This window comes from Physella acuta, unplaced genomic scaffold, assembly GCF_028476545.2.
Source record: "Physella acuta isolate Inbredline_101_S28 unplaced genomic scaffold, ASM2847654v3 ptg000473l, whole genome shotgun sequence".
Taxonomy (NCBI): Eukaryota; Metazoa; Mollusca; class Gastropoda; family Physidae; genus Physella; species Physella acuta.
In genome coordinates this window covers 759,264-786,348 of record NW_026731992.1, presented here as the reverse complement: position 1 = coordinate 786,348, position 27,085 = coordinate 759,264, and the positions used below count along the sequence as shown (strand labels likewise).

The following is a 27,085-nucleotide window of genomic DNA, read 5'->3' as shown; positions in this document are numbered from 1 at the left end:
GGGATGGGTCTAAGTGGGGGTATAGAGAGGGGGGGGTCTAGAGAAAGTGGGGGTATAGAGAGGGGGGGTCTAGAGAAAGTGGGGGTATAGAGAGGGGGGTCTAGAGAAAGTGGGGGTATAGAGAGGGGGGTCTAGAGAAAGTGGGGGTATAGACAGGGGGGTATAGAGAGGGGGGTCTAGAGAAAGTGGGGGTATAGACAGGGGGGTCTAGAGAAAGTGGGGGTATAGACAGGGGGGTATAGAGAGGGGGGTCTAGACATGGGGGGTCTAGAGAGAGGGGGGGTCTAGAGAAAGTGGGGGTATAGACAGGGGGATCTAGAGAAAGTGGGGGTATAGAGAGGTGGGTCTAGAGAAAATGGGGGTATAGACAGGGGGGTCTAGAGAAAGTGGGGGTATAGAGAGAGGGATCTAGAAAAAGTGGGGGTATAGAGAGGTGGGTCTAGAGAAAGTGGGGGTATAGAGAGGGGGTCTAGAGAAAGTGGGGGTCTAGAGAGGTGGGTCTAGAGAAAGTGGGGGTCTAGAGAGGGGGGTCTACAAGGAAGGTGGGTCTGGAAGAGATAAGGGTTTAGAGGAGAGAGAAATGTTGCTTGAGCTGTTTCAAGAGTTCTTGAGAATCCACATGGCTAGGGAAGGACTCAACAGCACGCTTGGCTGACACAAAGCTGCTCTGTAGGTCTCCCAACTGAAAAATAGAGAGGTCACAAAGTTGACTGAAACAAAAATAGAGAGGTCACCAATTGAAACAAAAATAGAGAGATCACCAACTGAAACAAAAATAGAGAGGTCACCAACTGAAACAAAAATAGAGAGGTCACAAAGTTGACTGAAACAAAAATAAAGAGGTCACCAACTGAAACAAAAATAGAGAGGTCACCAACTGAAACAAAAATAGAGAGGTCACCAACTGAAACAAAAATAGAGAGGTCACCAACTGAAACAAAAATAGAGAGGTCACAAAGTTGACTGAAACAAAAATAGAGAGGTCACCAACTGAAACAAAAATAGGTCACCAACTGAAACAAAAATAGGTCACCAACTGAAACAAAAATAGGTCACCAACTGAAACAAAAATAGAGAGGTCACAAAGTTGACTGAAACAAAAATAGAGAGGTCACCAGCTGAAACAAAAATAGGTCACCAACTGAAACAAAAATAGGTCACCAATTGAAACAAAAATAGAGAGGTCACCAACTGAAACAAAAATAGAGAGGTCACCAACTGAAACAAAAATAGAGAGGTCACCAACTGAAACAAAAATAGAGAGGTCACCAACTGAAACAAAAATAGAGAGGTCACCAACTGAAACAAAAATAGAGAGGTCACCAACTGAAACAAAAATAGAGAGGTCACCAACTGAAACAAAAATAGAGAGGTCACCAATTGAAACAAAAATAGGTCACCAACTGAAACAAAAATAGAGAGGTCACAAAGTTGACTGAAACAAAAATAGAGAGGTCACCAACTGAAACAAAAATATAGAGATCACCAACTGAAACAAAAATAGAGAGGTCACCAACTGAAACAAAAATAGAGAGGTCACCAACTGAAGCAAAAATAGAGAAAGTAAAACAAATATAAAAAAAACATTTATAATAACAAAATGTTATATGCAGTGAGAATGTTCAAAGTTATAAAATAATACAGCTTACTTTGATAAAGGCTACCTTATGCTGCCACAGCTTTTATTATACTTCTAATGATTTATTGTTTTCAGTGCAGTTAGAAGCTTATTATTATAAAGTTGTTTTTTAGTTTTATTTTCTACTTATGTTACCCAGTGATGGCTTATTTAGTAATATGTTATTCAATTATATGTTCCTCAATGATGTCTTACCCAGTGATGTCTTACCCAGTGATGTGTTACCCAGTGATGTGTGACCCAGTGATGTGTTACCCAGTGATGTGTTACCCAGTGATGTGTTACACAGTGATGTGTTACACAGTGATGTCTTACACAGTGATGTCTTACATAGTGATGTTACTCAGTAATATGTAATTCAATAAAATATGTGACCCAATGATGTGTGACCCAATGATGTGTGACCCAGTGATGTGTGATCCTATGATGTGTGACCCAATGATGTGTGACCCAGTGATGTGTGACCTAATGATGTGTGACCCAGTGATGTGTGACCCAGTGATGTGTGACCCAATGATGTGTGACTTAGTGATGTGTGACCTAATGATTTGTGACCCTATGATGTGTTACCCAGTGATGTGACCCAATGATGTGTGACCCTATGATGTGTGACCTAATGATGTGTGACCCAGTGATGTGTGACCCAATGATGTGTGACCCAATGATTTGTGACCCAATTAGTTACCCAATGATGTGTTACCCACCTGATCGGCTAGCGCAGCAAAGTTGTAATGGGGTTCATACAGATGGGGAGCTATGACAAAAGACGCCTGGAAGAATGATCTGGCCTGAAAACACAACAAGGCTTTAGCACAATGTTCAAGGCTTTAGTACAAGGTTCAAGGCTTTAGTACAAGGTTCAAGGCTTTAGCACAAGGTTCAAGGCTTTAGTACAAGGTTCAAGGCTTTAGCACCAGGTTCAAGGCTTTAGCACAAGGTTCAAGGCTTTAGTACAAGGTACAAGGCTTTAGCACCAGGTTCAAGGCTTTAGCAACAGGTTCAAGGCTTTAGCACAAGGTTCAAGGCTTTAGCACAAGGGTCAAGGCTTTAGCACAAGGTTCAAGGCTTTAGCACAAGGTTCAAGGCTTTAGTACAAGGTTCAAGGCTTTAGCACCAGATTCTAGGCTTTAGCACAAGGTTGAAGGCTTTAGTACAAGGTTCAAGGCTTTAGCACCAGGTTCAAGGCTTTAGCAACAGGTTCAAGGCTTTAGCACAAGGTTCAAGGCTTTAGCACAAGGTTCAAGGCTTTAGCACAAGGTTCAAGGCTTTAGCACAAGGTTCAAGGCTTTAGTACAAGGTTCAAGGCTTTAGCACCAGGTTCAAGGCTTTAGCACAAGGTTCAAGGCTTTAGCACAAGGTTCAAGGCTTTAGCACCAGGTTCAAGGCTTTAGCTCAAGGTTCAAGGCTTTAGCACAAGGTTCAAGGCTTTAGCACAAGGTTCAAGGCTTTAGCACAAGGTTCAAGGCTTTAGCACAAGGTTCAAGGCTTTAGTACAAGGTTCAAGACTTTAGCACCAGGTTCAAGCCTTTAGCACCAGGTTCAAGGCTTTAGTACAAGGTTCAAGGCTTTAGCACCAGGTTCAAGGCTTTAGCACAAGGTTCAAGGCTTTAGCACAAGGTTCAAGGCTTTAGCACAAGGTTCAAGGCTTTAGCACCAGGTTCAAGGCTTTAGCACAAGGTTCAAGGCTTTAGTACAAGGTTCAAGGCTTTAGCACCAGGTTCAAGGCTTTAGCACCAGGTTCAAGGCTTTAGCACAAGGTTCAAGGCTTTAGTACAAGGTACAAGGCTTTAGCACCAGGTTCAAGGCTTTAGCAACAGGTTCAAGGCTTTAGCACAAGGTTCAAGGCTTTAGCACAAGGTTCAAGGCTTTAGCACAAGGTTCAAGGCTTTAGCACAAGGTTCAAGGCTTTAGTACAAGGTTCAAGGCTTTAGCACCAGGTTCAAGGCTTTAGCACAAGGTTGAAGGCTTTAGTACAAGGTTCAAGGCTTTAGCACCAGGTTCAAGGCTTTAGCACAAGGTTCAAGGCTTTAGTACAAGGTTCAAGGCTTTAGCACCAGGTTCAAGGCTTTAGCACAAGGTTCAAGGCTTTAGCACAAGGTTCAAGGCTTTAGCACAAGGTTCAAGGCTTTAGCACAAGGTTCAAGGCTTTAGCACAAGGTTCAAGGCTTTAGCACAAGGTTCAAGGCTTTAGCACAAGGTTCAAGGCTTTAGTACAAGGTTCAAGACTTTAGCACCAGGTTCAAGCCTTTAGCACCAGGTTCAAGGCTTTAGTACAAGGTTCAAGGCTTTAGCACCAGGTTCAAGGCTTAAGCACCAGGTTCAAGGCTTTAGCACCAGGTTCAAGGCTTTAGCACCAGGTTCAAGGCTTTAGTACAAGGTTCAAGGCTTTAGCACCAGGTTCAAGGCTTTAGCACAAGGTTCGAGGCTTTAGCACCAGGTTCAAGGCCTTAGCACAAGGTTCAAGGCTTTAGCACAAGGTTCAAGGCTTTAGTACAAGGTTCAAGGCTTTAGTACAAGGTTCAAGGCTTTAGCACCAGGTTCAAGGCTTTAGCACCAGGTTCAAGGCTTTAGTACAAGGTTCAAGGCTTTAGCACCAGGTTCAATGCTTTAGCACCAGGTTCAAGGCTTTAGCACAAGGTTCAAGGCTTTAGTACAAGGTTCAAAGCTTTAGCACAAGGTTCAAGGCTTTAGCACAAGGTTCAAGACTTTAGCACAAGGTTCAAGGCTTTAGCACAATGTTCATGGCTTTAGCACAAGGTTCAAGGCTTTAGCACAAGGTTCAAGGCTTTAGCACAAGGTTCAAGGCTTTAGCACAAGGTTCAAGGCTTTAGCACAAGGTTCAAGGCTTTAGCACAAAGTTCAAGGCTTTAGCACAAGGTTCAAGGCTTTAGCACAAGTTTCAAGGCTTTATCACAAGGTTCAAGGCTTTAGCACAAGGTTCAAGGTTTTAGCACAAGGTTCAAGGCTTTAGCACAAGGTTCAAGGCTTTAGCACAAGGTTCAAGGATTTAGCACAAGGTTCAAGGCTTTAGCACAAGGTTCAAGGCTTTAGCACAAAGTTCAAGGCTTTAGCACAAGGCTCAAGGCTTTAGCACAAGGTTCAAGGCTTTAGCACAAGGTTCAAGGCTTTAGCACAAGGTTCAAGGCTTTAGCACAAGGTTCAAGGCTTTAGCACAAGGTTCAAGGCTTTAGCACAAGGTTCAAGGCTTTAGCACAAGGTTCAAGGCTTTAGTACAAGGTTCAAGGCTTTAGCACCAGGTTCAAGGCTTTAGCACAAGGTTCAAGGCTTTAGTACAAGGTTCAAGGCTTTAGCACCAGGTTCAAGGCTTTAGCACAAGGTTCAAGGCTTTAGCTCAAGGTTCAAGGCTTTAGCACAAGGTTCAAGGCTTTAGCACAAGGTTCAAGGCTTTAGCACAAGGTTCAAGGCTTTAGCACAAGGTTCAAAGCTTTAGCACAAGGTTCAAGGCTTTAGCACAAGGTTCAAGACTTTAGCACAAGGTTCAAGGCTTTAGCACAAGGTTCAAGGTTTAGCACAAGGTTCATGGCTTTAGCACAAGGTTCAAGGCTTTAGCACAAGGTTCAAGGCTTTAGCACAAGGTTCAAGGCTTTAGCACAAGGTACAAGGCTTTAGCACAAGGTTCAAGGCTTTAGCACAAAGTTCAAGGCTTTAGCACAAGGTTCCAGGCTTTAGCACAAGGTTCAAGGCTTTAGCACAAGGTTCAAGGCTTTAGCACAAGGTTCAAGGCTTTAGCACAAGGTTCAAGGCTTTAGCACAAGGTTCAAGGCTTTAGCACAAGGTTCAAGGCTTTAGCACAAGGTTCAAGGCTTTAGCACAAAGTTCAAGGCTTTAGCACAAGGTTCAAGGCTTTAGCACAAAGTTCAAGGCTTTAGCACAAGGCTCAAGGCTTTAGCACAAGGTTCAAGGCTTTAGCACAAGGTTCAAGGCTTTAGCACAAGGTTCAAGGCTTTAGCACAAAGTTCAAGGCTTTAGCACAAGGCTCAAGGCTTTAGCACAAGGTTCAAGGCTTTAGCACCAGGTTCAAGGCTTTAGCACCAGGTTCAAGGCTTTAGCACAAGGTTCAAGGCTTTAGCACAAGGTTCATGCACAGTTAGCAGTGCTTAATGCTTTAGAGAACACAGATGCCCCTCTCTGCCACCAAACACAGATGTCCCTCTCTGCCACCAAACACAGATGCCCCTCTCTGCCACCAAACACAGATGCCCCTCTCTGCCACCAAACACAGATGCCCCTCTCTGCCATCACACCAAACGGGTGACAAACATGGTCTACACTTTGAAAGAATTCGGGCAGATATGTCAGATGGTTTTGGGGACAGTGTCAGTCCAAGTATGTAGGTCAGCTAGTTTACAGATGGGGAAATAAATGAGCTCTCTGCTGTCATCTACATACTGTTGGTACAGGGGGGGGGGGGGAGTGAGGGTGATGGGGGGGGGAGTGAGGGTGATGGGGGTTTGGAGTGAGGGTGATGGGGGGGGGAGTGAGGGTGATGGGGGGGGGGAGTGAGGGTGATGGGGGGGGGGGGGCACTAAAGTACAGCCAGCCTAGAGCCTCTCATGTTACCAACAAAGCTAAAAATAGATTTGTCTACTATAGAGACCCAAGTGGTAAACAATGTCCCACTACATTTCATGGTACACTAGCAAGTCCTAACAACAAGGTGGCAGCAGTCAGGTAGCTAACAGTCAGCAGTCAGGCAACTAACAGTCTGCAGTCATGTAGCTAACAGTCAACAGTCAGGTAGCTAACAGTCAGCAGTCATGTAGCTAACAGTCAGCAGTCATGTAGCTAACAGTCAGGTAGCTAACAGTCAGCAGTCATGTAGCTAACAGTCAGCAGTCATGTAGCTAACAGTCAGCAGTCATGTAGCTAACAGTCAGCAGTCAGGTAACTAACAGTCAGCAGTCATGTATGCAAGAGTCAGTAGATTGAGTCACAAAATAGTAGTAAACTAAACGACTTAAGTCAGCCAATTGATGACTTAAGTCAGCCAGATGATGACTTAGGATGGTGTGAGGTGCACTGGATGACTTAAGTCAGCCAGCTGATGACTTAGGATGGTGTGAGGTGCACTGGATGACTTAAGTCAGCCAGCTGCTGACTTAGGATGGTGTGAGGTGCACTGGATGACTTAAGTCAGCCAGCTGATGACTTAGGATGGTGTGAGGTGCACTGGATGACTTAAGTCAGCCAGCTGATGACTTAGGATGGTGTGAGGTGCACTGGATGACTTAAGTCAGCCAGCTGATGACTTACAGCATCCAGGTGATTCCTCCTGAGCTCCAGCACGCCCAGGTTGTTGTAGGCCTCAGCATGGTCGTTGTTGTGTGACAGTGCCAGTCTGAAGCACTGGAAGGCCAGCTTCATATCACAGATGCCCTGAAACATGGACATTAGAATATCACAGATGCCCTGAAACATGGACATTAGAATATCACAGATGCCCTGAAACATGGACATTAGAATATCACAGATGCCCTGAAACATGGACATTAGAATATCACAGATGTCCTGAAACATGGACATTAGAATATCACAGATGCCCTGAAACATGGACATTAAAATATCACAGATGCCCTGAAACATGGACATTAGAATATCACAGATGCCCTGAAACATGGACATTAGAATATCACAGATGCCCTGAAACATGGACAATGCAATGTTACAGCTGGTGGTCCTAAATGAATGTCAAGACATGAGTTGTGCAAATGGATGTCACTGCACACAGAACATTCAGACATGTTAGCCCTACTCAACAATTACATGCTCTCATGGTGACACATGTCTGTTGTTCTAATGGTAACACATGTTTGTTACTCTAATGGTGATACATGTCTATGTTCTAATGGTGACATGTTTTCAACAGTGATACATGTCTCTTGTTTTAATGGAGACACATGTCTTTTGTTTGAATGGAGACACATGTCTGTTGTTTTAATGGAGACACATGTCTGTTGTTTTAATGGAGACACATGTCTCTTGTTTTAATGGAGACACATGTCTGTTGTTTTAATGGAGACACATGTCTGTTATTTTAATGGAGACACATGTCTTTTGTTTTAATGGAGACACATGTCTTTTGTTTTAATGGAGACACATGTCTGTTGTTTTAATGGAGACACATGTCTGTTGTTTTAATGGAGACACGTGTCTGTTGTTTTAATGGAGACACATGTCTGTTATTTGAATGGAGACACATGTCTTTTGTGATATTGCTATAGTGGTGACACTTGGCTAGTTGTTCAACATCCGGGTCAGGCTTTACCCAACTCTTGTTCCTCCTATCCACAGACCGCAAATTTCCTGCTCAACTTCCTGGCCTAGAGTGTTCCCATCCTCAACCTTAAAACATGTACTAACATGTGTGCTCCTTAAACAACAGCCACACACAGCAGCCCTCACATTACCACACATGGCAACCCTCACACTACCACATGAGGCAACCACATGTGGAGACCCTCTCAGTACCACACCAGGCAACTACATGAGGCAACCCTCACGCTTCCACATGAGGCAACCCTCACACTACCACATGAGGCAACCCTCACACTACCACATGTGGCAACCCTCACACTACCACATGTAGGTCCTCACACTACCACATGCGGCAACCCTCACACTACCACATGTGGCAACCCTCACGCTACCACATGAGGCAACCCTCACACTACCACATGAGGCAACCCTCACACTACCACATGTGGCAACCCTCACACTACCACATGTAGGTCCTCACACTACCACATGCGGCAACCCTCACGCTACCACATGAGGCAACCCTCATGCTACCACATGTGGAGACCCTCACTCTACCACATGCGGCAACCCTCACACTACCACATGTGGCAACCCTCACACTATCACATGAGGCAACCCTCACACTATCACATGACGCAACCCTCACTCTACCACATGAGGCAACCCTCACACTACCACATGTGGAGACCCTCACTCTACCACATGCGGCAACCCTCACACTACCACATGTGGCAACCCTCACACCACCACATGTGGAGACCCTCACTCTTCCACATGAGGCAACCCTCACACTACCACATGAGGAGACCCTCACACTACCACATGTGGCAACCCTCACACTACCACATGAGGCAACCCTCACACTACCACATGTGGCAGCCCTCACACTACCACATGAGGAGGCCCTCACACTACCACATGTGGCAACCCTCACACTACCACATGAGGAGACCCTCACACTACCACATGTGGCAGCCCTCACACTACCACATGAGGCAACCCTCACACTACCACATGTGGCAACCCTCACACTACCACATGAGGAGACCCTCACACTACCACATGTGGCAGCCCTCACACTACCACATGTGGAAACCCTCACACTACCACATGAGGCAAACCTCACACTACCACATGAGGCAACCCTCACACTACCACATGTGGCAACCCTCACACTACCACATGAGGAGACCCTCACACTACCACATGAGGTAACCCTCACACTACCACATGAGGCAACCCTCACACTACCACATGAGGTAACCCTCACACTACCACATGATGAGACCCTCACACGACCACATGAGGCAACCCTCACACTACCACATGCGGCAACCCTCACACTACCACATGAGGCAACCCTCACACTACCACATGTGGCAACCCTCACACTACCACATGTGGCAACCCTCACACTACCACATGAGGCAACCCTCACACTACCACATGTGGCAACCCTCACACTACCACATGTGGCAACCCTCACACTACCACATGTGGCAACCCTCACTCTACCACATGTGGCAACCACATGTGGAGACCCTCACAGTACCACACCAGGCAACCACATGTGGCAACCCTCACACTACCACATGAGGCAACCCTCACACTACCACATGTGGCAACCCTCACACTACCACATGAGGCAACCCTCACACTACCACATGAGGCAACCCTCACACTATCACATTACGCAACCCTCACTCTACCACATGTGGCAACCCTCACACTACCACATGTGGCAACCCTCACACTACCACATGAGGCAACCCTCACACTACTACATGAGGCAACCCTCACACTACCACATGTGGCAACCCTCACTCTACCACATGTGGCAACCACATGTGGAGACCCTCACACTACCACATGTGGCAACCCTCACTCTACCACATGTGGCAACCCTCACACTACCACATGTGGCAACCCTCACACTACCACATGAGGCAACCCTCACACTACCACATGAGGCAACCCTCACACTATCACATTACGCAACCCTCACTCTACCACATGTGGCAACCCTCACACTACCACATGTGGCAACCCTCACACTACCACATGAGGCAACCCTCACACTACTACATGAGGCAACCCTCACACTACCACATGTGGCAACCCTCACTCTACCACATGTGGCAACCACATGTGGAGACCCTCACAGTACCACACCAGGCAACCACATGTGGCAACCCTCACACTATCACATTACGCAACCCTCACTCTACCACATGAGGCAACCCTCACACTACCACATGTGGCAACCCTCACACTACCACATGAGGCAACCCTCACACTACCACATGAGGCAACCCTCAAACTATCACATTACGCAACCCTCACTCTACCACATGTGGCAACCCTCACACTACCACATGTGGCAACCCTCACACTACCACATGAGGCAACCCTCACACTACCACATGAGGCAACCCTCACACTACCACATGAGGCAACCCTCACACTACCACATGTAGGTCCTCACACTACCACATGCAGCAACCCTCACACTACCACATGTGGCAACCCTCACACTACCACATGAGGCAACCCTCACACTACCACATGAGGCAACCCTCACACTACCACATGAGGCAACCCTCACACTACCACATGTAGGTCCTCACACTACCACATGCGGCAACCCTCACACTACCACATGAGGCAACCCTCACACTACCACATGAGGCAACCCTCACACTATCACATTACGCAACCCTCACACTACCACATGAGGCAACCCTCACACTACCACATGAGGCAACCCTCACACTACCACATGAGGCAACCCTCACACTACCACATGTGGCAACCCTCACACTACCACATGAGGCAACCCTCACACTACCACATGTAGGTCCTCACACTACCACATGCGGCAACCCTCACACTACCACATGAGGCATCCCTCACACTACCACATGAGGCAACCCTCACACTACCACATGAGGCAACCCTCACACTACCACATGTGGCAACCCTCACTCTACCACATGTGGCAACCCTCACTCTACCACATGAGGCAACCCTCACACTACCACATGAGGCAACCCTCACTCTACCACATGAGGCAACCCTCACACTACCACATGTGGCAACCCTCACACTACCACATGTGGCAGCCCTCACACTATCACATGAGGCATCCCTCACACTACCACATGAGGCAACCCTCACACTACCACATGAGGCAACCCTCACACTACCACATGAGGCAACCCTCACACTACCACATGTAGGTCCTCACACTACCACATGTAGGTCCTCACACTACCACATGCAGCAACCCTCACACTACCACATGTGGCAGCCCTCACACTATCACATGAGGCAACCCTCACACTACCACATGAGGCAACCCTCACACTACCACATGAGGCAACCCTCACACTATCACATGTGGCAGCCCTCACACTATCACATGAGGCAACCCTCACACTATCACATGAGGCAACCCTCACACTATCACATGAGGCAACCCTCACACTATCACATGACGCAACCCTCACACTATCACATGACGCAACCCTATTTATAATATGCAATATAAAGCACTCAAAGTATCTACTTAAGTGCTATATACTCAGGTTTAAGTGCCACTCCAATCCTCAGCTATTGAGCCTCAGGTTTAAAACACATACACACAATCATATACAGAGCCAACATTAGGAATATGCTGGCCCTATGGCACACCATCCTAGCAGGCCTAGGGCCAACCATCCTATCGGGGCCTAGGGCCAACATCCTAGCGGGGCCTAAGGCCAACATCTTAGCGGGGCCTAGGGCCAACATCCTAGCGGGGCCTAGGGCCAACCATCCTATCGGGGCCTAGGGCCAACCATCCTAGCGGGGCCTTGGGCCAATCATCCTATCGGGGCCTAGGGCCAACCAGGTCGGGAGGGACTCACTCTCAGTAACCATATATGTGTATATATATATATATATATATATATATATATATATATATATATATATATATATATATATATATATATATATATATATATATATATGTATGTATGTATGTATATATATATATGTATGTATGTATGTGTATATATATATATATATATATATATATATATATATATATATATATATATATATATATATATATATATATATATATATATATATATATATATATATATATATATATATATATATATATATATACATATACATTTATATATAAAAAAGGTTCCATGACAAATGCTCTCAGGACATATGATCTCAGACAAAATATCCCAGAGAAAATATCTCACGGTCAAAATATACCAGGACAAATGATCTCAGACAAAATATCCCAGACAAAATATCTCACAGCAAAATTTGTATAGTATATTGATGTTTTTAGTTCATTTGAACATTTTTACTGACTGTCATTTGGTTTTGTATACTATATTTAATGTTGTTTATAGGCTTATGTAATAATTGTAAGAAATGTTTGCCGCATAAATTTGTCGTATTGCTGTTAACATTTTAAAATTAAGATGTATACATATACTAGCTGTCCCGGCCAGGCCCTGCATTGGCCTCTGTGAAAAACCTATCTGTAACCTATCTGTAAAGAACCATGACATGTGTGTTTAGTAATCAGCATATACCTGGCATTGCCCACCCTAACCACAACCAACCAAAACCAAAACACAAAAAAACTAAACAATGACAAACCAAAACACAAAAAAACTGAACAATGACAAACAAAAACATAAACACAACCAAAATTTAAACACAAAGAAAATAAACACAAATGCAAGCAAAAAAGCAAATGAAAACAAACCAAATCTAAACACAAACCCAACAACAAACACAAACCCAACCCAAACACAAAGAAAACACAAACGCAAACATAAACGCAAAGTGCTCACAGTCTAGCCGGGGGTGCCAAATCGCACCATGCTGGGGCACCGGCTGCATCGCCTGATTCAACTTAGTAAACGACTATAGTACCCCAACTTATTCATAGTCTTTTGCACTCAAACAAACGTAGGCGCAATAGTGAACACGGGAAGGCCCGGGAAGCCAAATAGCACCCATGTCGAAGCTCCAGGGGATGTCTGAATTCAATTCAGTTAAAGACTATAGTAACCTTTCTTATCCATAGTCTATCGCACTGTTTAAAAACAAAATTATGCACCAAAGCGCTCACAGAATAGCCCAGGGCATCAAACAGAACCCTACCGGTAATTAGAATTTTTGTGAAGGGTGATATATTTTCTTTAATTTTGTTTAATGCACATGCCGTCAATTAACACTATAAGTTTGGGAAATGAACTTTGTTTTAAAAAGCCTTCAATATTAATTTTTTTAATCATTAATTTAGATAATTTTAGATATATTAAACTATGGCGATTAAGTCAAATTTTTTTGCAAACTTTCTTTGTTACCATTGGTCCTTCTACCCGCCCGTCCGCCAAATACAGAATTAAACTTTATACTTTTTTAGCTAGTTGCACACATTTTTTAAAATAATTAAAATGACAAAATAATGACCGGGTTGTATTAAGGGGACTAAATGTTGCAAAATGATACCAAATTTATGTTTATAGGATAAATGGTTCTCTAGATATGACGGTTTTAGTGTAAAAATTACGGGGACAACTAAGACTATGGAAAATCAAAACAAAAATTGGTCATGCCGAAAGTAGAGAAAAAAGGCAAATGGGTAATAACTCTGGGTAGGCGCACAATTATAAAATTTTCAAATAAGTATTATTTAATTTAAAAGTGGTTTATTAAAAATCATTTAAATAAAATAATACCACTGGATAGACTCAATACTTTAACTCAAACGTCACAGTAATAGTAAAAATAAAAGAAACTGGCTGAGTAAAAAAAAAAACCATTCAGTACAGTGCAACATATATGAGTGTTTTTGACTTATTGGAAGCATGTCAGTTAAGAGATAATCTTTGGGTGTCGTTAGATAACTGAACATAGCTGGCGCGAAACAAGCAGCAACGTTATCAAGAATCGAGCATTTCACAGAGCTACATAGACTGACGCTAGACACGAGGGTTTCTGTCTGACTTTGCCTCCAGTTTTAAATATGACATCTTGCCACCTGGTTTTGAACGTGAGGGACAGCTTGGTCGTCGGATGACCTACGGTCTCCAGGTCGGGTACCGAACTATCAGTTTAGTTAGCGGGCTTACTACATACTAGACCACGCTGTCCAGTTGTGATAACATTTAACAAAATCTTGGGAATACGGGGTCTGGAAAAACGTCTGGCAACCATGAGGATAAGCTATGGATGGGGAGGGGAATGTGTGTAAAAAAGAGTGACTTTATTTGTGGACGATGAAGGGCAGATTCAATACCGTACCACGTTTAGAAAAGCAAAAGGTACCCCATTACTACCTAGCTAACTTATCAACAGTACTTTAGATACTTTCAACTTCATTTTTAGATGTAGTATTCGAAAACATCAATCACACTAACTTAACTCAATTAGCACCCGACTCAAAGGTCTTTAACTCAGAAAGTCTCCCCCCCCCCCACCCCACTCCTCATACAATCGTTATTTGAGTGTGAGTGGGTATCAAGCAAATAAATATAGGCATTTGTTTACAAGGGTATGTTTTATTCTTTAGCAAGATAAACTAATGGGTTATGAAGTAAATGATGACTACCAGTATACACATTCAGCTTGTTACAATAGAATTTAGAATGAACACACTCATAAAATGTTGTGTTTTAACTAATATTTCTTAGATTAATAAGATTTGGATCCCACACAGTCTACTTGGTAAATTGAACCACTATTCAATTAATAATTTCGACCTTTGGTTTATAATATTTAAGACAGCTTAGATACATCTTTATTTTACATTTTAAATAGATCTATTTTACATTTTAAATAGATCTTATGGCCTAATAATATAAAACAAATATAACGGAATACAAAAGCGGAGAAAGGTAAAATCGATATTGCTAATACTTAGTCGAGTTTTACAGCTTGTGAACGTCTGAAGAAGAAAGTAAAAACACTTGTGAATATAACATTAAAAATGTACCGACTCACACTAAATTCAAATTAAGTCTAAATGTTTTCTTATTTTAATCGATCAAAATACCAATGGATATAGCGACAAAACATTACGATACAGTTTTTCTCGATTTTTAGATTTAAGCCTCTACTATAATGCATTACGAAAAAGATGATTTTCGTAGTCAAAAAAATAAATTAAAAATCGTATAGTCTTACTCAAATCGAACCTAGGATCATTATTTTTAGTTTTAAATCATTCTATGTATAACTTAATTTCAACTTTGTGTTGAGTTATCATATACCTAATACAATCATTAGTAGCACATAGTACAGGCCGCAACATACAATTTTTACTATTTTAAAAAGGTTAATTTATTATCTTTGAATCCTCTAATTTACTAGTTTAATTATTAAAATTCTTTAAGAAAATAATGTATAAAAATTGGTGACATAATTGCTATAAAATGATTGAACATTAAAATGCGGTATCGATACCACTAATAGGGTACCTAGTTTGTGAGACATTTTGCATAGTCTGCTAAATGGATAAACCTAAAATAAATATGCTATTTAGAAAGATTAAAAAAAAATTGAAGATAATTCCACTAAAAACAGAGTTAGTCTCAATGTTTTACTATTTTATGTAAATTTTTTTTAAACTCACCTTTTAAACTCAATATGAGATTAACAAAAACAGGTAAAAAGTTGAAATAAAAATTATATGGCGGTAACGGTCAATAACCGCTGCTAATAAGGAGTGCATATATGACTGGAATCATAATCGCGTTCTATCATTTTTTAAATGGTTAACATAGCAATGCGAACGACTACATTTGAATTAGATTTTATTGTGCACGAAAGGTTTAGAGCCTGTGACGTCAAATTTTATTTACTTGTGCAACTAGCTACTTTATACAGACTGGAAAGCTTAACTAGCAAGGGAGCTAAACATGCACATTTTCCTATGTAGGAGTGTTCTCCCTTTTTTAGATGGCTCAAAAGTAAGAAAAAGTTATCTCTTGAAGTTTGGTTTCTCACATTCTGCTCACAATCTGATGGGGATGAAAAGATCCAATGGCCGCAATTCAATGATTTGAGAAGCCCTGGTTGTGTGCACACTTAATATATGGATAATATTGTGTGGCCAATGTAGTGTGGCCAATGTTGTGTGGCCAATGTTGTGCTGCCAATGTTGTGCGGCCAATGTTGTGTGGCCAATGTTGTGCGGCCAATGTTGTGCGGCCAATGTTGTGTGGCCAATGTAGTGCGGCCAATGTTGTGCAGCCAATGTTGTGCGGCCAATGTTGTGTGGCCAATGTTGTGCGGCAAATGTTGTGAGGCCAATGTAGTGTGGCCAATGATGTGTGGCAAATATTGTGTTGATACTTACGACTGCTACATGGCCAATGTTGAACCAGACGTCTGCTAAAACAATATCATTCTCTGCAAGCGCCAAGGCTCTCTCAAAGCAGGTCAAGGTCATATCATACTGCTGGGAAAAGTAGCAACAAAGGCCAAGGTTGTTGAACAGTTCCCCATTGTACACTCCCATCTGGAGCAGACGTCTGGAAGAAACAAATCATCACCACATGTTAACAGTCACTTGGCCATGCTGATCTTTTATCAATCATCACCACATGTTAACAGTCAATTTAACACAAAGATATTTTCAATTTTTATCTTTAAATGCCCCACCATATTTTTTTAATCTTTAAATGCCCCACCATATTTTTACCTTTAAATGAACGACCATATTTTAATCTTTAAATGCCCCACCATATTTTTATATTTAAATGCCTCACCATATTTTTACCTTTAAATGAACGACCATATTTTAATCTTTAAATGCCCCGCCATATTTTTATATTTAAATGCCCCGCCATATTTTTATATTTAAATGCCTCACCATATTTTTTATCTTTAAATGCCCCGCCATATTTTTATATTTAAATGCCCCACCATATTTTTTATCTTTAAATGCCCCACCATATTTTTTATCTTTAAATGCCCCGCCATATTTTTATATTTAAATGCCCCACTATTCAGTGACCCTGATAATTTTTTGTTGGTATCTTAACAAAAGAGTTGTCTTATAAAATTGGTGTCTTAAAATTGGCATCTTAACTAAACTGGTGTCTTAACAAAGCATTGTCTTAACTAAACTGGTGCCTTAACAAAGCATTGTCTTAACTAAACTGGTGCCTTAACAAAGCATTGTCTTAACAAAATTGATGCCTTTGATCTTAGGATAAAAAGTTATATAAAAAGTTAGCTATGGACAGTTTCAACCATTTTGAATGCACAAACCTGTAGAATTTGAGGGCCAGTTCAGGCTGGTCTGAGTAGAAATGGTGGGTGGCGATACAAGCGATGGCCTCCACATGCATGCTGTCATGTGTCAGGACCTGCTTGTACAGTTTGACTGCCTCCTCCATCTTGGTCAGACCCTGGGGTTAAAGGTCATCACAGTGACTTCAAATACATTGAGATGACAGAGTTGCTGAGGACTGAAAGTGGTTGCCTACCTCATATATCCTAGCCATGCCCGTCAGCAGGGTGGTCTCACAGGGAAACTGCTTGAGGGCCAGCTGGTAAACCTCTAGAGCAGCCAGGGGCTGGTCCAGTCTGCAGTAGACCCTGGCCAGGTGCAGGTAGCTATCTATCACTTCATCTGTTTTAAGGGCCGACCTCAGCTGCTTCTCAGCTTCACGGTACATGCCAAGCCTTTACAAGACAAGTCAACAGCCATACACCAGCAGTCAACTTTAGTCATACATCACCAGCCACACAAAGTCAACTTTAGTCAGCCATACACCAGCAGTCAACTTTAGTCATACATCACCAGCCACACAAAGTCAACTGCAGTCAGCCATACACCAGCAGTCAACTTTAGTCATACATCACCAGCCACACAACTGCAGTCAGCCATACACCAGCAGTCAACTTTAGTCATACATCACCAGCCACCTACCTGTAGTAGCACTTAGCACCAGCCACCTACCTGTAGTAGCACTTAGCACCAGCCACCTACCTGTAGTAACACTTAGCACCAGCCACCTACCTGTAGTAGCACTTAGCACCAGCCACCTACCTGTAGTAGCACTTAGCACCAGCCACCTACCTGTAGTAGCACTTAGCACCAACCACCTACCTGTAGTGGCACTTAGCACCAGCCACCTACCTGTAGTAGCACTTAGCACCAGCCACCTACCTGTAGTAGCACTTAGCCAAAGCAACTTTCCACCACCAGTCACTGAACTGTGAGGCCTCTGTAGCCAGTGCTGCAAGCTCAAGTGCCTGCAGAAATACAGACAAGTACAGACAAACATGGCAGTAGACAGACAAGTACAGACAGACATGGCAGTAGACAGACAAGTACAGACAGACATGGCAGTAGACAGACAGACGGACAAGTACAGACAGACATGGCAGTAGACAGACAAGTACAGACAGATAAGTACAGACAGACATGGCAGTAGACACTAAGACAGACAGACAGACAAGTACAGACAGACATGGCAGTAGACAGACAGACAGACAAGTACAGACAGACATGGCAGTAGACAGACAGACAGACTAGTACAGACAGACATGGCATTAGACAGACAAGTACAGACAGACAAGTATTGACAGACAAGTACAGACAGACATGGCATTAGACAGACAAGTACAGACAGACAAGTAAAGACAGACAAGTACAGACAGACATGGCAGTAGACAGACTTATAAACTGACCAACACATAACAGTGAACTTACATTCCTCACATCATTCTCGTGATGAAAAATGTACTCAAATAAACCTTTAGCCAGGCTAGGCCGTGCAGCATATTTTGTCATGTTCAGTCGGGCCAAGTTGATGAAAGGACCCTCAGGTGAGGACAGCATAGAGGCCTAGAAACACATGTTAGCCTTAGTGACATAAACATTAGCCTTAGTGACATAAACATTAGCCTTAGTGACAGAAGCATTAGCCTTAGTGACATAAACATTAGCCTTAGTGACAGAAACATTAGCCTTAGTGACATAAACATTAGCCTTAGTGACAGAAACATTAGCCTTAGTGACATAAACATTAGCCTTAGTGACATAAACATTAGCCTTAGTGACATAAACATTAGCCTTAGTGACAGAAGCATTAGCCTTAGTGACAGAAACATTAGCCTTAGTGACATAAACATTAGCCTTAGTGACATAAACATTAGCCTTAGTGACAGAAACATTAGCCTTAGTGACAGAAACATTAGCCTTAGTGACATAAACATTAGCCTTAGTGACAGAAACATTAGCCTTAGTGACAGAAACATTAGCCTTAGTGACAGAAACATTAGCCTTAGTGATATAAACATTAGCCTTAGTGACATTAAAATTAGCCTTAGTGACAGAAACATTAGCCTTAGTGACAGAAACATTAGCCTTAGTGACATTAAAATTAGCCTTAGTGACATAAACATTAGCCTTAGTGACAGAAACATTAGCCTTAGTGACAGAAACTTTAGCCTTAGTGACAGAAACATTAGCCTTAGTGGCATTAAAATTAGCCATAGTGACATAAACATTGGCCTTAGTGACAGAAAAATTAGCCTTAGTGACAGAAACATTAGCCTTAGTGACATAAACATTAGCCTTAGTGACATAAACATTAGCCTTAGTGACATAAACATTAGCCTTAGTGACAGAAACATTAGCCTTAGTGACAGAAACATTAGCCTTAGTGACAGAAACATTAGCCTTAGTGACAGAAACATTAGCCTTAGTGACAGAAACATTAGCCTTAGGGATGGAAATACAAGTTAGCCTTGACAAGAGAAACAAAGATAAGCATGGGAGAGAGAGAAACAAAGATGAGCATGAGAGAGAGAAACAAAGATGAACATGAGAGAGAGAGAAACAAAGATGAGCATGAGAGAAACAAAGATGAACATGAGAGAGAGAGAAACAAAGATGAGCATGAGAGAGAAACAAAGATGAGCATGAGAGAGAGAGAGAAACAAAGATGAGCATGAGAGAGAAACAAAGATGAGCATGAGAGAGAGAGAAACAAAGATGAGCATGAGAGAGAGAAACAAAGATGAGCATGAGAGAGAAACAAAGATGAGCATGAGAGAGAGAAACAAAGATGAGCATGAGAGAGAGAGAGAAACAAAGATGAGCATGAGAGAGAAACAAAGATGAGCATGAGAGAGAGAGAAACAAAGATGAACATGAGAGAGAGAGAAACAAAGATGAACATGAGAGAGAGAGAAACAAAGATGAGCACGAGAGAGAGAGAAACAAAGATGAGCATGAGAGAGAGAGAAACAAAGATGAGCATGAGTGCCCCCTCACAGTTCCAAGACGAACAAATCTGCCCGAGGCGCTGGTGACTGGTCTGGCTGTGTGTGCTGTGCGTGGTGTCCTCATGGCCTGCTCCATGGTGCCAGGTCGACCTGACTGAGTTCCAGGTCGTACAAATCCTGACAGAGGTCGACCACTTTGGCTTGTTGGTCTAAAGCAATAACAACAGTGTTTATATAATCACTTGTTACATCTTTTTTTAAATAATTAACTTTTTGCAGACATCACTTGTTACATCTTTTTTTAAATGATTAACTTTTTGCAGACATCATTAACAGACAACACCCAACAATATTAGCCACTAACCAATTCATTACTTATGTCCTTGACTTGACCCACCATGATTTGTTGGTGGCCCACCATGATTTGTTGGTGGCCCACTAAGATTAGCGGTTGGCCCACTAAGATGACCTACCTAACTCCTTGACTAGGTCCACCAAAATTAGATGTTGGCCCACTAAGATTATCTGCTGGCCCACCATGATTAGATGTTGGCCCACTAAGATTATCTGTTGGCCCACTAAGATTATCTGTTGGCCCACTAAGATTATCTGTTGGCCCATCAAGATTAGCTATAAGCCCACTAAGATTAGTTGTTGGCCCACTAAGATTAGCTGTTGGCCCACTAAGATGACCTACCTAACTCCTTGACTAGGCCCACCATGATTAGCTATTGGCCCACTAAGATTACCTGTTGGCCCACTAAGATTAGCTGTTTGCTCCTAAGATTAGCTGTTGGCCCACTAAGATGACCTACCTAACTCCTTGACTAGGCCCACCATGATTAGCTGTTGGCCCTCTGAGTGATGTACCCGGCCGCGAGACACTGGCTATGATGTTGTCGTCCATTAATATCTCAGCGATGCCTTCTTCATCTACGTCCACCTCATCTACATACACCTGGCCAGTCAGAGCTCTCGTCTTCAAATGCCAAGCAGCCTTTAAAGTACAAAAATACAATTTCAGCTTGTATTGGTGACAGTTTGTATTGGTGACAGTTTGTATTGGTGACAGTTTGAATTGGTGACAGTTTGTATTGTATTGGTGACAGTTTGCATTGGTGACAGCTTGTATTGGTGCCTGTATTGGTGACAGTTTGTATTGGTGACAGTTTGAATTGGTGACAGTTTGTATTGGTGACAGTTTGTATTGGTGACAGCTTGTATTGGTGACAGTTTGTATTGGTGACAGTTTGTATTGGTGACAGTTTGTATTGGTGACAGTTTGTATTGGTGACAGTTTGTATTGTATTGGTGACAGCTTGTATTGGTGACAGTTTGTATTGGTGACAGTTTGTATTGGTGACAGCTTGTATTGGTGACAGTTTGTATTGGTGACAGTTTGTATTGGTGACAGTTTGTATTGGTGTCTGTATTGGTGACAGTTTGTATTGGTGACAGTTTGAATTGGTGACAGTTTGTATTGGTGACAGCTTGTATTGGTGACAGTTTGTATTGGTGACAGTTTGAATTGGTGACAGTTTGTATTGTATTGGTGTTTGTATTGGTGACAGTTTGTATTGGTGACAGCTTGTATTGGTGACAGTTTGTATTGGTGACAGTTTGAATTGGTGACAGTTTGTATTGTATTGGTGTTTGTATTGGTGACAGTTTGTATTGGTGACAGTTTGTATTGGTAACAGTTTGTATTGGTGACAGCTTGTAATGGTGACAGCTTGTAATGGTGACAATTCTACTTGAAATGATCATTCCTCGTGTAAACATACCAGGTTAAGCCCACCAATAAGCTTTTTTAATTATATTAGTGTGTGATAATGCTAGAGCAATGGTTCTTAACCTGGATTTGATTATGTGAGTCAGTCTTAGGGGTTCAGTGGAGGTCAAGACACACGACAGACTCATATGATTTTCAATCACATTTAGTCAGTGGAAACAATAGAATTAGCAGCTGCTGGTGAAGACAGTTAAAATGTAACAGAGCGACTGCACGATATATATCTAGTAATAAACTGTTCAAGAGCAAAATAACATGTAGCAGTATAGTAATACTAGCTGCATACTCGTGCTTTGCCACAGTGAATCTTTTTTTTAAATGTACCAACTTGGGAACAGAACTAAACACAAATACAAAAGAAACACTAACGCAAACACAAAACGGAAGACACAAACACAATAGAAAACAAACGCAAACTTAAACCAAAACCCAAACACAATGCAAACAAAAACCCAAACCCAAATGCTTTATTAAATGGGCGGGCTTAGTTGGCTGTTGTCTCAATCAAGTTATTATTTTTTTACCCTTCATCATTTTTTTTAAATTGATGAAATTAGTTTAATAGGACGCAACATATAATTTTCTCTAGTTTAAAAAGGGTTAAGTATTTTAAAATTAAAATTTACTTTTAACTTTAAGCTATTTATTTTAAATCAAACTTAAAAAGATTTATTGCCTAAAATTTGATAATAACCTTTGGGCGAGTGTGTTTCTTAGAAACAGTGTCAAAGGCTAATTCTTACAATAATTGAGTCTTTACTTATCTAATATTTATTGTTAGATAAAAGTGGTACAATTGTTGGAACGCATGAGAAATAACAAATAAATATTTCTTTAAAGCTAAAAAGAAAATAAAATCTTTTAACTCTGTAAAGTTTTGAATTAAGTGCCTGCTGTTGTTGAAATGTGAGTCGTTTTACTTTTTTTATTTAGGATTACCTACTTTCATTAAATATGTTTCTTCTTCTTTGTTCTTAATAATTAGTGTTGGAAGGGATCGAGCCTTATCTGCCAGAGGGTTTGAACTCGAGACTTATTCAAATTTAACAACCATGAGCTTTGCCGACTTGACCACGCCTCAAACACAATTAGGGATAGAAAAAGAGCCAATGAGCCGCATCTTCCCCAGAGGGTTTGAACTTGACTTTTTTCAGTTTAGCAACCATGAGCTTTACTGACTCGATCACGCTGACCCCTTAAATATGTTTATAATTCAACTTTTTGCAAAAGAGAGTTGAGTGGCTGACCATGCAAGCAATGTGAGTGACACTTTTTATATTAGTATGTCGAAGAATATTTTTTGTATAGTGTGTAATAATATATTTAGAAATTAGGGGTGAATTTCAATTGAAATAAAGATATAAGCATACACTTCAATTTTACAACATTTTTTAAGGGATTTTTGTATTTCGTTCTAGACTTTTTAGCTTGCTTTTTAAAATGTCTATTTGATAACTGCGTAAATCAAACAATCAGTAATATTCGCTCACCACTACAAGATTCCAGATCTTAAGAATTCTTATGTTTTAATTCTGTCTAATCCATCTTATTTATTTTAGGTAGCATTATAACAACTGCATAATAATTTAAAGTGGTTTATGGAACAGTCCTTGAACAGTTCTAGTTATACTTTCTGTTCAAGACCAATTGAAATAAAATTGTATTATTTAATTTTATGTTCACCCGGTTCACCTCTTCTATTTAAACTAGGTTGCAGACAGGGTGGTAACTTTCAATTCATGTTTACAGTTCTAAACAGTTATAATGAGCCATGTAAATGTTGCAACCGTAGTCAAAATGGGAGTATAGACATTATTTACTATTAATGTTTTCTATATATATTCAACTGTTATATCTTTGGCTCCAAAAGGTTTCTAAAAGCCTAAATTTAGAACATTTTTTAAAGGGAATAGCTATAATTGTTTTTCAAGAATAATCAGGGCCTATTGAAAAAAGCTTTATTAGGCCTATAAACTGGTACGCTATATTTTGAAATAATTGTCAACAAACAACAAACTCAACAAACATTACCCGATAATTTCCTACGCTAAACTAAGGTTTTACCAAATATTAAATATCTATATGCCTAAATAAAAAATATCGCTAATTTCAATTTTTTAACCGACGTGTAGATCTAGTTCTAGGTAAAACCTTAGTTTAGCGTCGGAAATTATCGGGTAATGTTTGTTGAGTTTCGGTAACTAGAGTTACGGTAAACCATGGTTTATTTGACCATTGAAATATAAATAAATTGAAAGTCGATTGTAGTAAATTATGTTTTAATTTTTTAAGTTTAATCGACAAAAGGAAACAAGAATATATATAATAGTTAATTTAAATTGGTAGATCTAAAAATAAAAAGAAAACATATATTAATATAAATATAAATAATGTAGTAGTCAAATGTAATAATTTAATGTTTTTGGCTTGCAGCGGATTTGTGACCATTAATTAATTAGATCTAGATCTAGCTAGATATCTAGCTGCTAGGCCAAGTTAAAAAAATCTAGTTTACGAAAATACTAAAAATGATTACAAAATGTAAAAATGATTACAAAAATAAATCTATCCAAATTTTAAACATTCTGTATAAAAATAAAAGATGAAGCCAAATATTTTGAAATAAAGTATGGTTTACAGTACTTTCGGTGAATTCCGGAAGTGTGTGACAGACTTTGGCATTGTTTTACTGTTTTTTACTGCTATACGATTCCGGAATAATAACCGACGCTAAACTAAGGTTTTACCTAGTTCTAGATCTAGCCTGATCTAGATCTAGAATCTAGTAATAGTCTGGCGCGTTGCTTAGATGGCTGGATTGACCTCTGACCCTGAAACGTCACGCGTCGTTTTTAGACGGTTTTTACGTTTATTTTAGGGGTCCCATCCACGACAAATGAAAAAACTGTTAATCTCGCAAATTCTCATCATTATTTTAATGCAGAATGCTAATAAAATGGATAATATGCCTTAGAATGCCAGAAAAAATCGAGAGATTTGTTGTTGTAAATAATGAGAGGATTTCTAGTAGAGCGCTCTCCGTAAAAACTGAACCGCCGCTAAAAACGACCGACCTCCGGGGAAAACGGCCCGACCTCCTCTAAATTAATATATAATTGAGATATTTACCTTGTATATTTACATAATTATTGATTCTGGCTTCCAAAATCTTATCCCAAAATGAGGTACCCACGCTGACATTTCTATCCGCTATTTTTAGTATCATGACGTCATTGCTACGCTAGTTGCCAGACTGAAACAACTAGTTTTTGTTTTTTACGGAATGAACTGTTAAGTCTAGTATTTTAATTATAATTCAATTGTAGCATGTGTGGAAAAAGTAAAATTATGGACATTATTGTTGTATTAGTAATTTTATTAGTATATTGATTTTTTCTTCACTGTGGGCCGACAGTTGCTGCATTCGTGACCGGTGGTTAACCTCGTCAACGCTGCGTGGCCTATTCGTTTATATAATCAGTGATGCTCGTTCAGTGGCCTTTTTCAGAGCTAGGCCTAATTACGGGTGATTTTTAGACTTAATTGATCGGCCGTTAGCCCTTTTCATTGCTGCGTATTTTAAAAAAAAATGCTCGTTCAGCTGCCTTTTTTTTTTTGGCGCTAAATAATCTGTTTACGGGCATTTTACGCGTTTATTTATTATTTTTTTTAAGCTAGACGTAGATCTAGTTAAATTTTTTTTTTATACAGCTGGCTGTCTAGCATGCCTGATATGTGAACTTTAAAAAAAAATGACCGAACTTTAAAAAAAAAAATGACCAGAAGTAGGGAAGTAGGTCTGTTATTCAATTTGCTTGAAGAAGGGGGGGGGGGGAAGAGAGAGAGAAGTGAAGACACCGACCATCTCGTGTACGCGTGTTCATTCTATGACGTGTACTATAGGTCACGGTGACCCCGCGACCGTGGTGGGATTTTTCATCCACAGGATGGTAAACATAAGCAAGCAATCACGCGAGTGACGATGTTTGGAGATTTTATTTTAAAAAAAAAAAATCACATACGTCATGTTTTCAAGATGAAAAAAAATGTAATGTAAAAAAAAAAGGGGGACACTAATACCATGTATGAACCTCAGCTGCCACACTGTTGACTCAATATAATGTGATTGAGTGTAAAATGTATTTGTATTTATAAACTATCTTAGCAATTACTATCATATTATTTTATGCATATTTATTATTTGAAATAAAAATATTTATTATGGTCATTTGATTTATGCAGGTGTTCATTACTTCATAAAATGGTATGAATAACATGTAGAGTAGAATTTAATAAATAATAAAATAACTAGATCTAGTTTTATTATCAACCAGTTGCTTTTTGTTATTTTCCGGTGAGTAAATAACCTAAGCTGACGCAATTACCATGGCGGGAATTAAAAGCTCGTGGACACAAGTCCACGACGTAATGTTATGCCGGTCGAGGGGATAAAACGCGGTTTTGTCTTTCATTTTCCAATATCGGAAAAATTTCAAATTCTCTCTTTTCTCGTCAACCGAGTAAGCTAGATATTTAAATGTGGTGTCAAATGTTCTCTTAAGGGGTAAGGAAGTTAATGGTGTATTTGAAATAACAGAATATTTTATTTTAAAAAATCCATAATTCAACCTATCTAGTAAGTACCTGGTCGTAAGGATTTTTCTCTAGGATAACTGTGCAAATTTCAACGGTTTCTTTAAATTTTCGTCTTCTAAAATAGCTATTTGCCATAAACAAAGGATCCATAGCTTGTTAAACTTGTTCAATTTATATTTGTTTTAGAGTAGTTTCGGTAGATCTTAATTTCATTAGATCTAGATAGATCTATCTAATAAAAAAAATAAAGGTCTGCAAGTAGATTTCTAGATAAGAATTTGACTTCTGCAAATATGCGAATGTGTACTTTGTACTGTTTGTAAATTGTTATCAAATTGCGTACTGCATTGCTTCGCAACATCTCTACCTAACGAAATATTCAAAACTAACTTGTAAAACCTAAAACTAAAACATGCTCGTGTGAAGGGCACAAATCAGAGTCGTAGTGACCATTTCGACGACCTTGGGAAAACTATCACTTTAGCACTCACCCCCATATGCTATAC

The 27,085-nt window shown here is 40.7% G+C and overlaps 1 protein-coding gene across 3 annotated transcripts; it reads right to left on the bottom strand.

Moving 5' to 3' along the window:
* Nucleotides 1-203: 203 nt before the first annotated feature.
* Nucleotides 204-26,735, bottom strand: LOC131943944 (tetratricopeptide repeat protein 8). 3 transcript variants are annotated; one of them, XM_059304335.1, is made up of 11 exons: nucleotides 26,628-26,735; nucleotides 21,007-21,188; nucleotides 20,241-20,400; nucleotides 18,672-18,806; nucleotides 18,126-18,211; nucleotides 17,440-17,638; nucleotides 17,222-17,361; nucleotides 16,305-16,479; nucleotides 6,914-7,036; nucleotides 2,344-2,427; nucleotides 204-682 (listed from the first exon to the last, which is right to left on the bottom strand). In XM_059304335.1, exons 1-11 carry the CDS (start codon nucleotides 26,727-26,729, stop codon nucleotides 566-568), a joined length of 1,503 nt encoding a protein of 500 aa, XP_059160318.1. In that variant the 5' UTR covers nucleotides 26,730-26,735; the 3' UTR covers nucleotides 204-565. The 3 variants fall into 3 exon arrangements, with proteins under 3 accessions (XP_059160318.1, XP_059160316.1, XP_059160317.1); XM_059304333.1 differs by lacking the exons at nucleotides 21,007-21,188; nucleotides 26,628-26,735 and adding an exon at nucleotides 20,889-20,929 and having other exon boundaries at nucleotides 209-682; XM_059304334.1 differs by lacking the exons at nucleotides 21,007-21,188; nucleotides 26,628-26,735 and adding an exon at nucleotides 20,665-20,675 and having other exon boundaries at nucleotides 209-682.
* Between the last annotated feature and the right edge of the window lie 350 nt (nucleotides 26,736-27,085).

Excerpts from the sequence above, each read along its gene's own strand:
- LOC131943944 (XM_059304335.1), bottom strand. The coding sequence starts at position 26,729 with ATGGATCCTTTGTTTATGGCAAATAGCTATTTTAGAAGACGAAAATTT. Across the intron at positions 17,639-18,125 it reads TTGGCTAAGTGCTACTACAG|GCTTGGCATGTACCGTGAAG; the intron begins GTAGGTGGCTGG and ends TGTCTTGTAAAG. Across the intron at positions 17,362-17,439 it reads GCATGGCTAGGATATATGAG|GGTCTGACCAAGATGGAGGA; the intron begins GTAGGCAACCAC and ends CTTTAACCCCAG.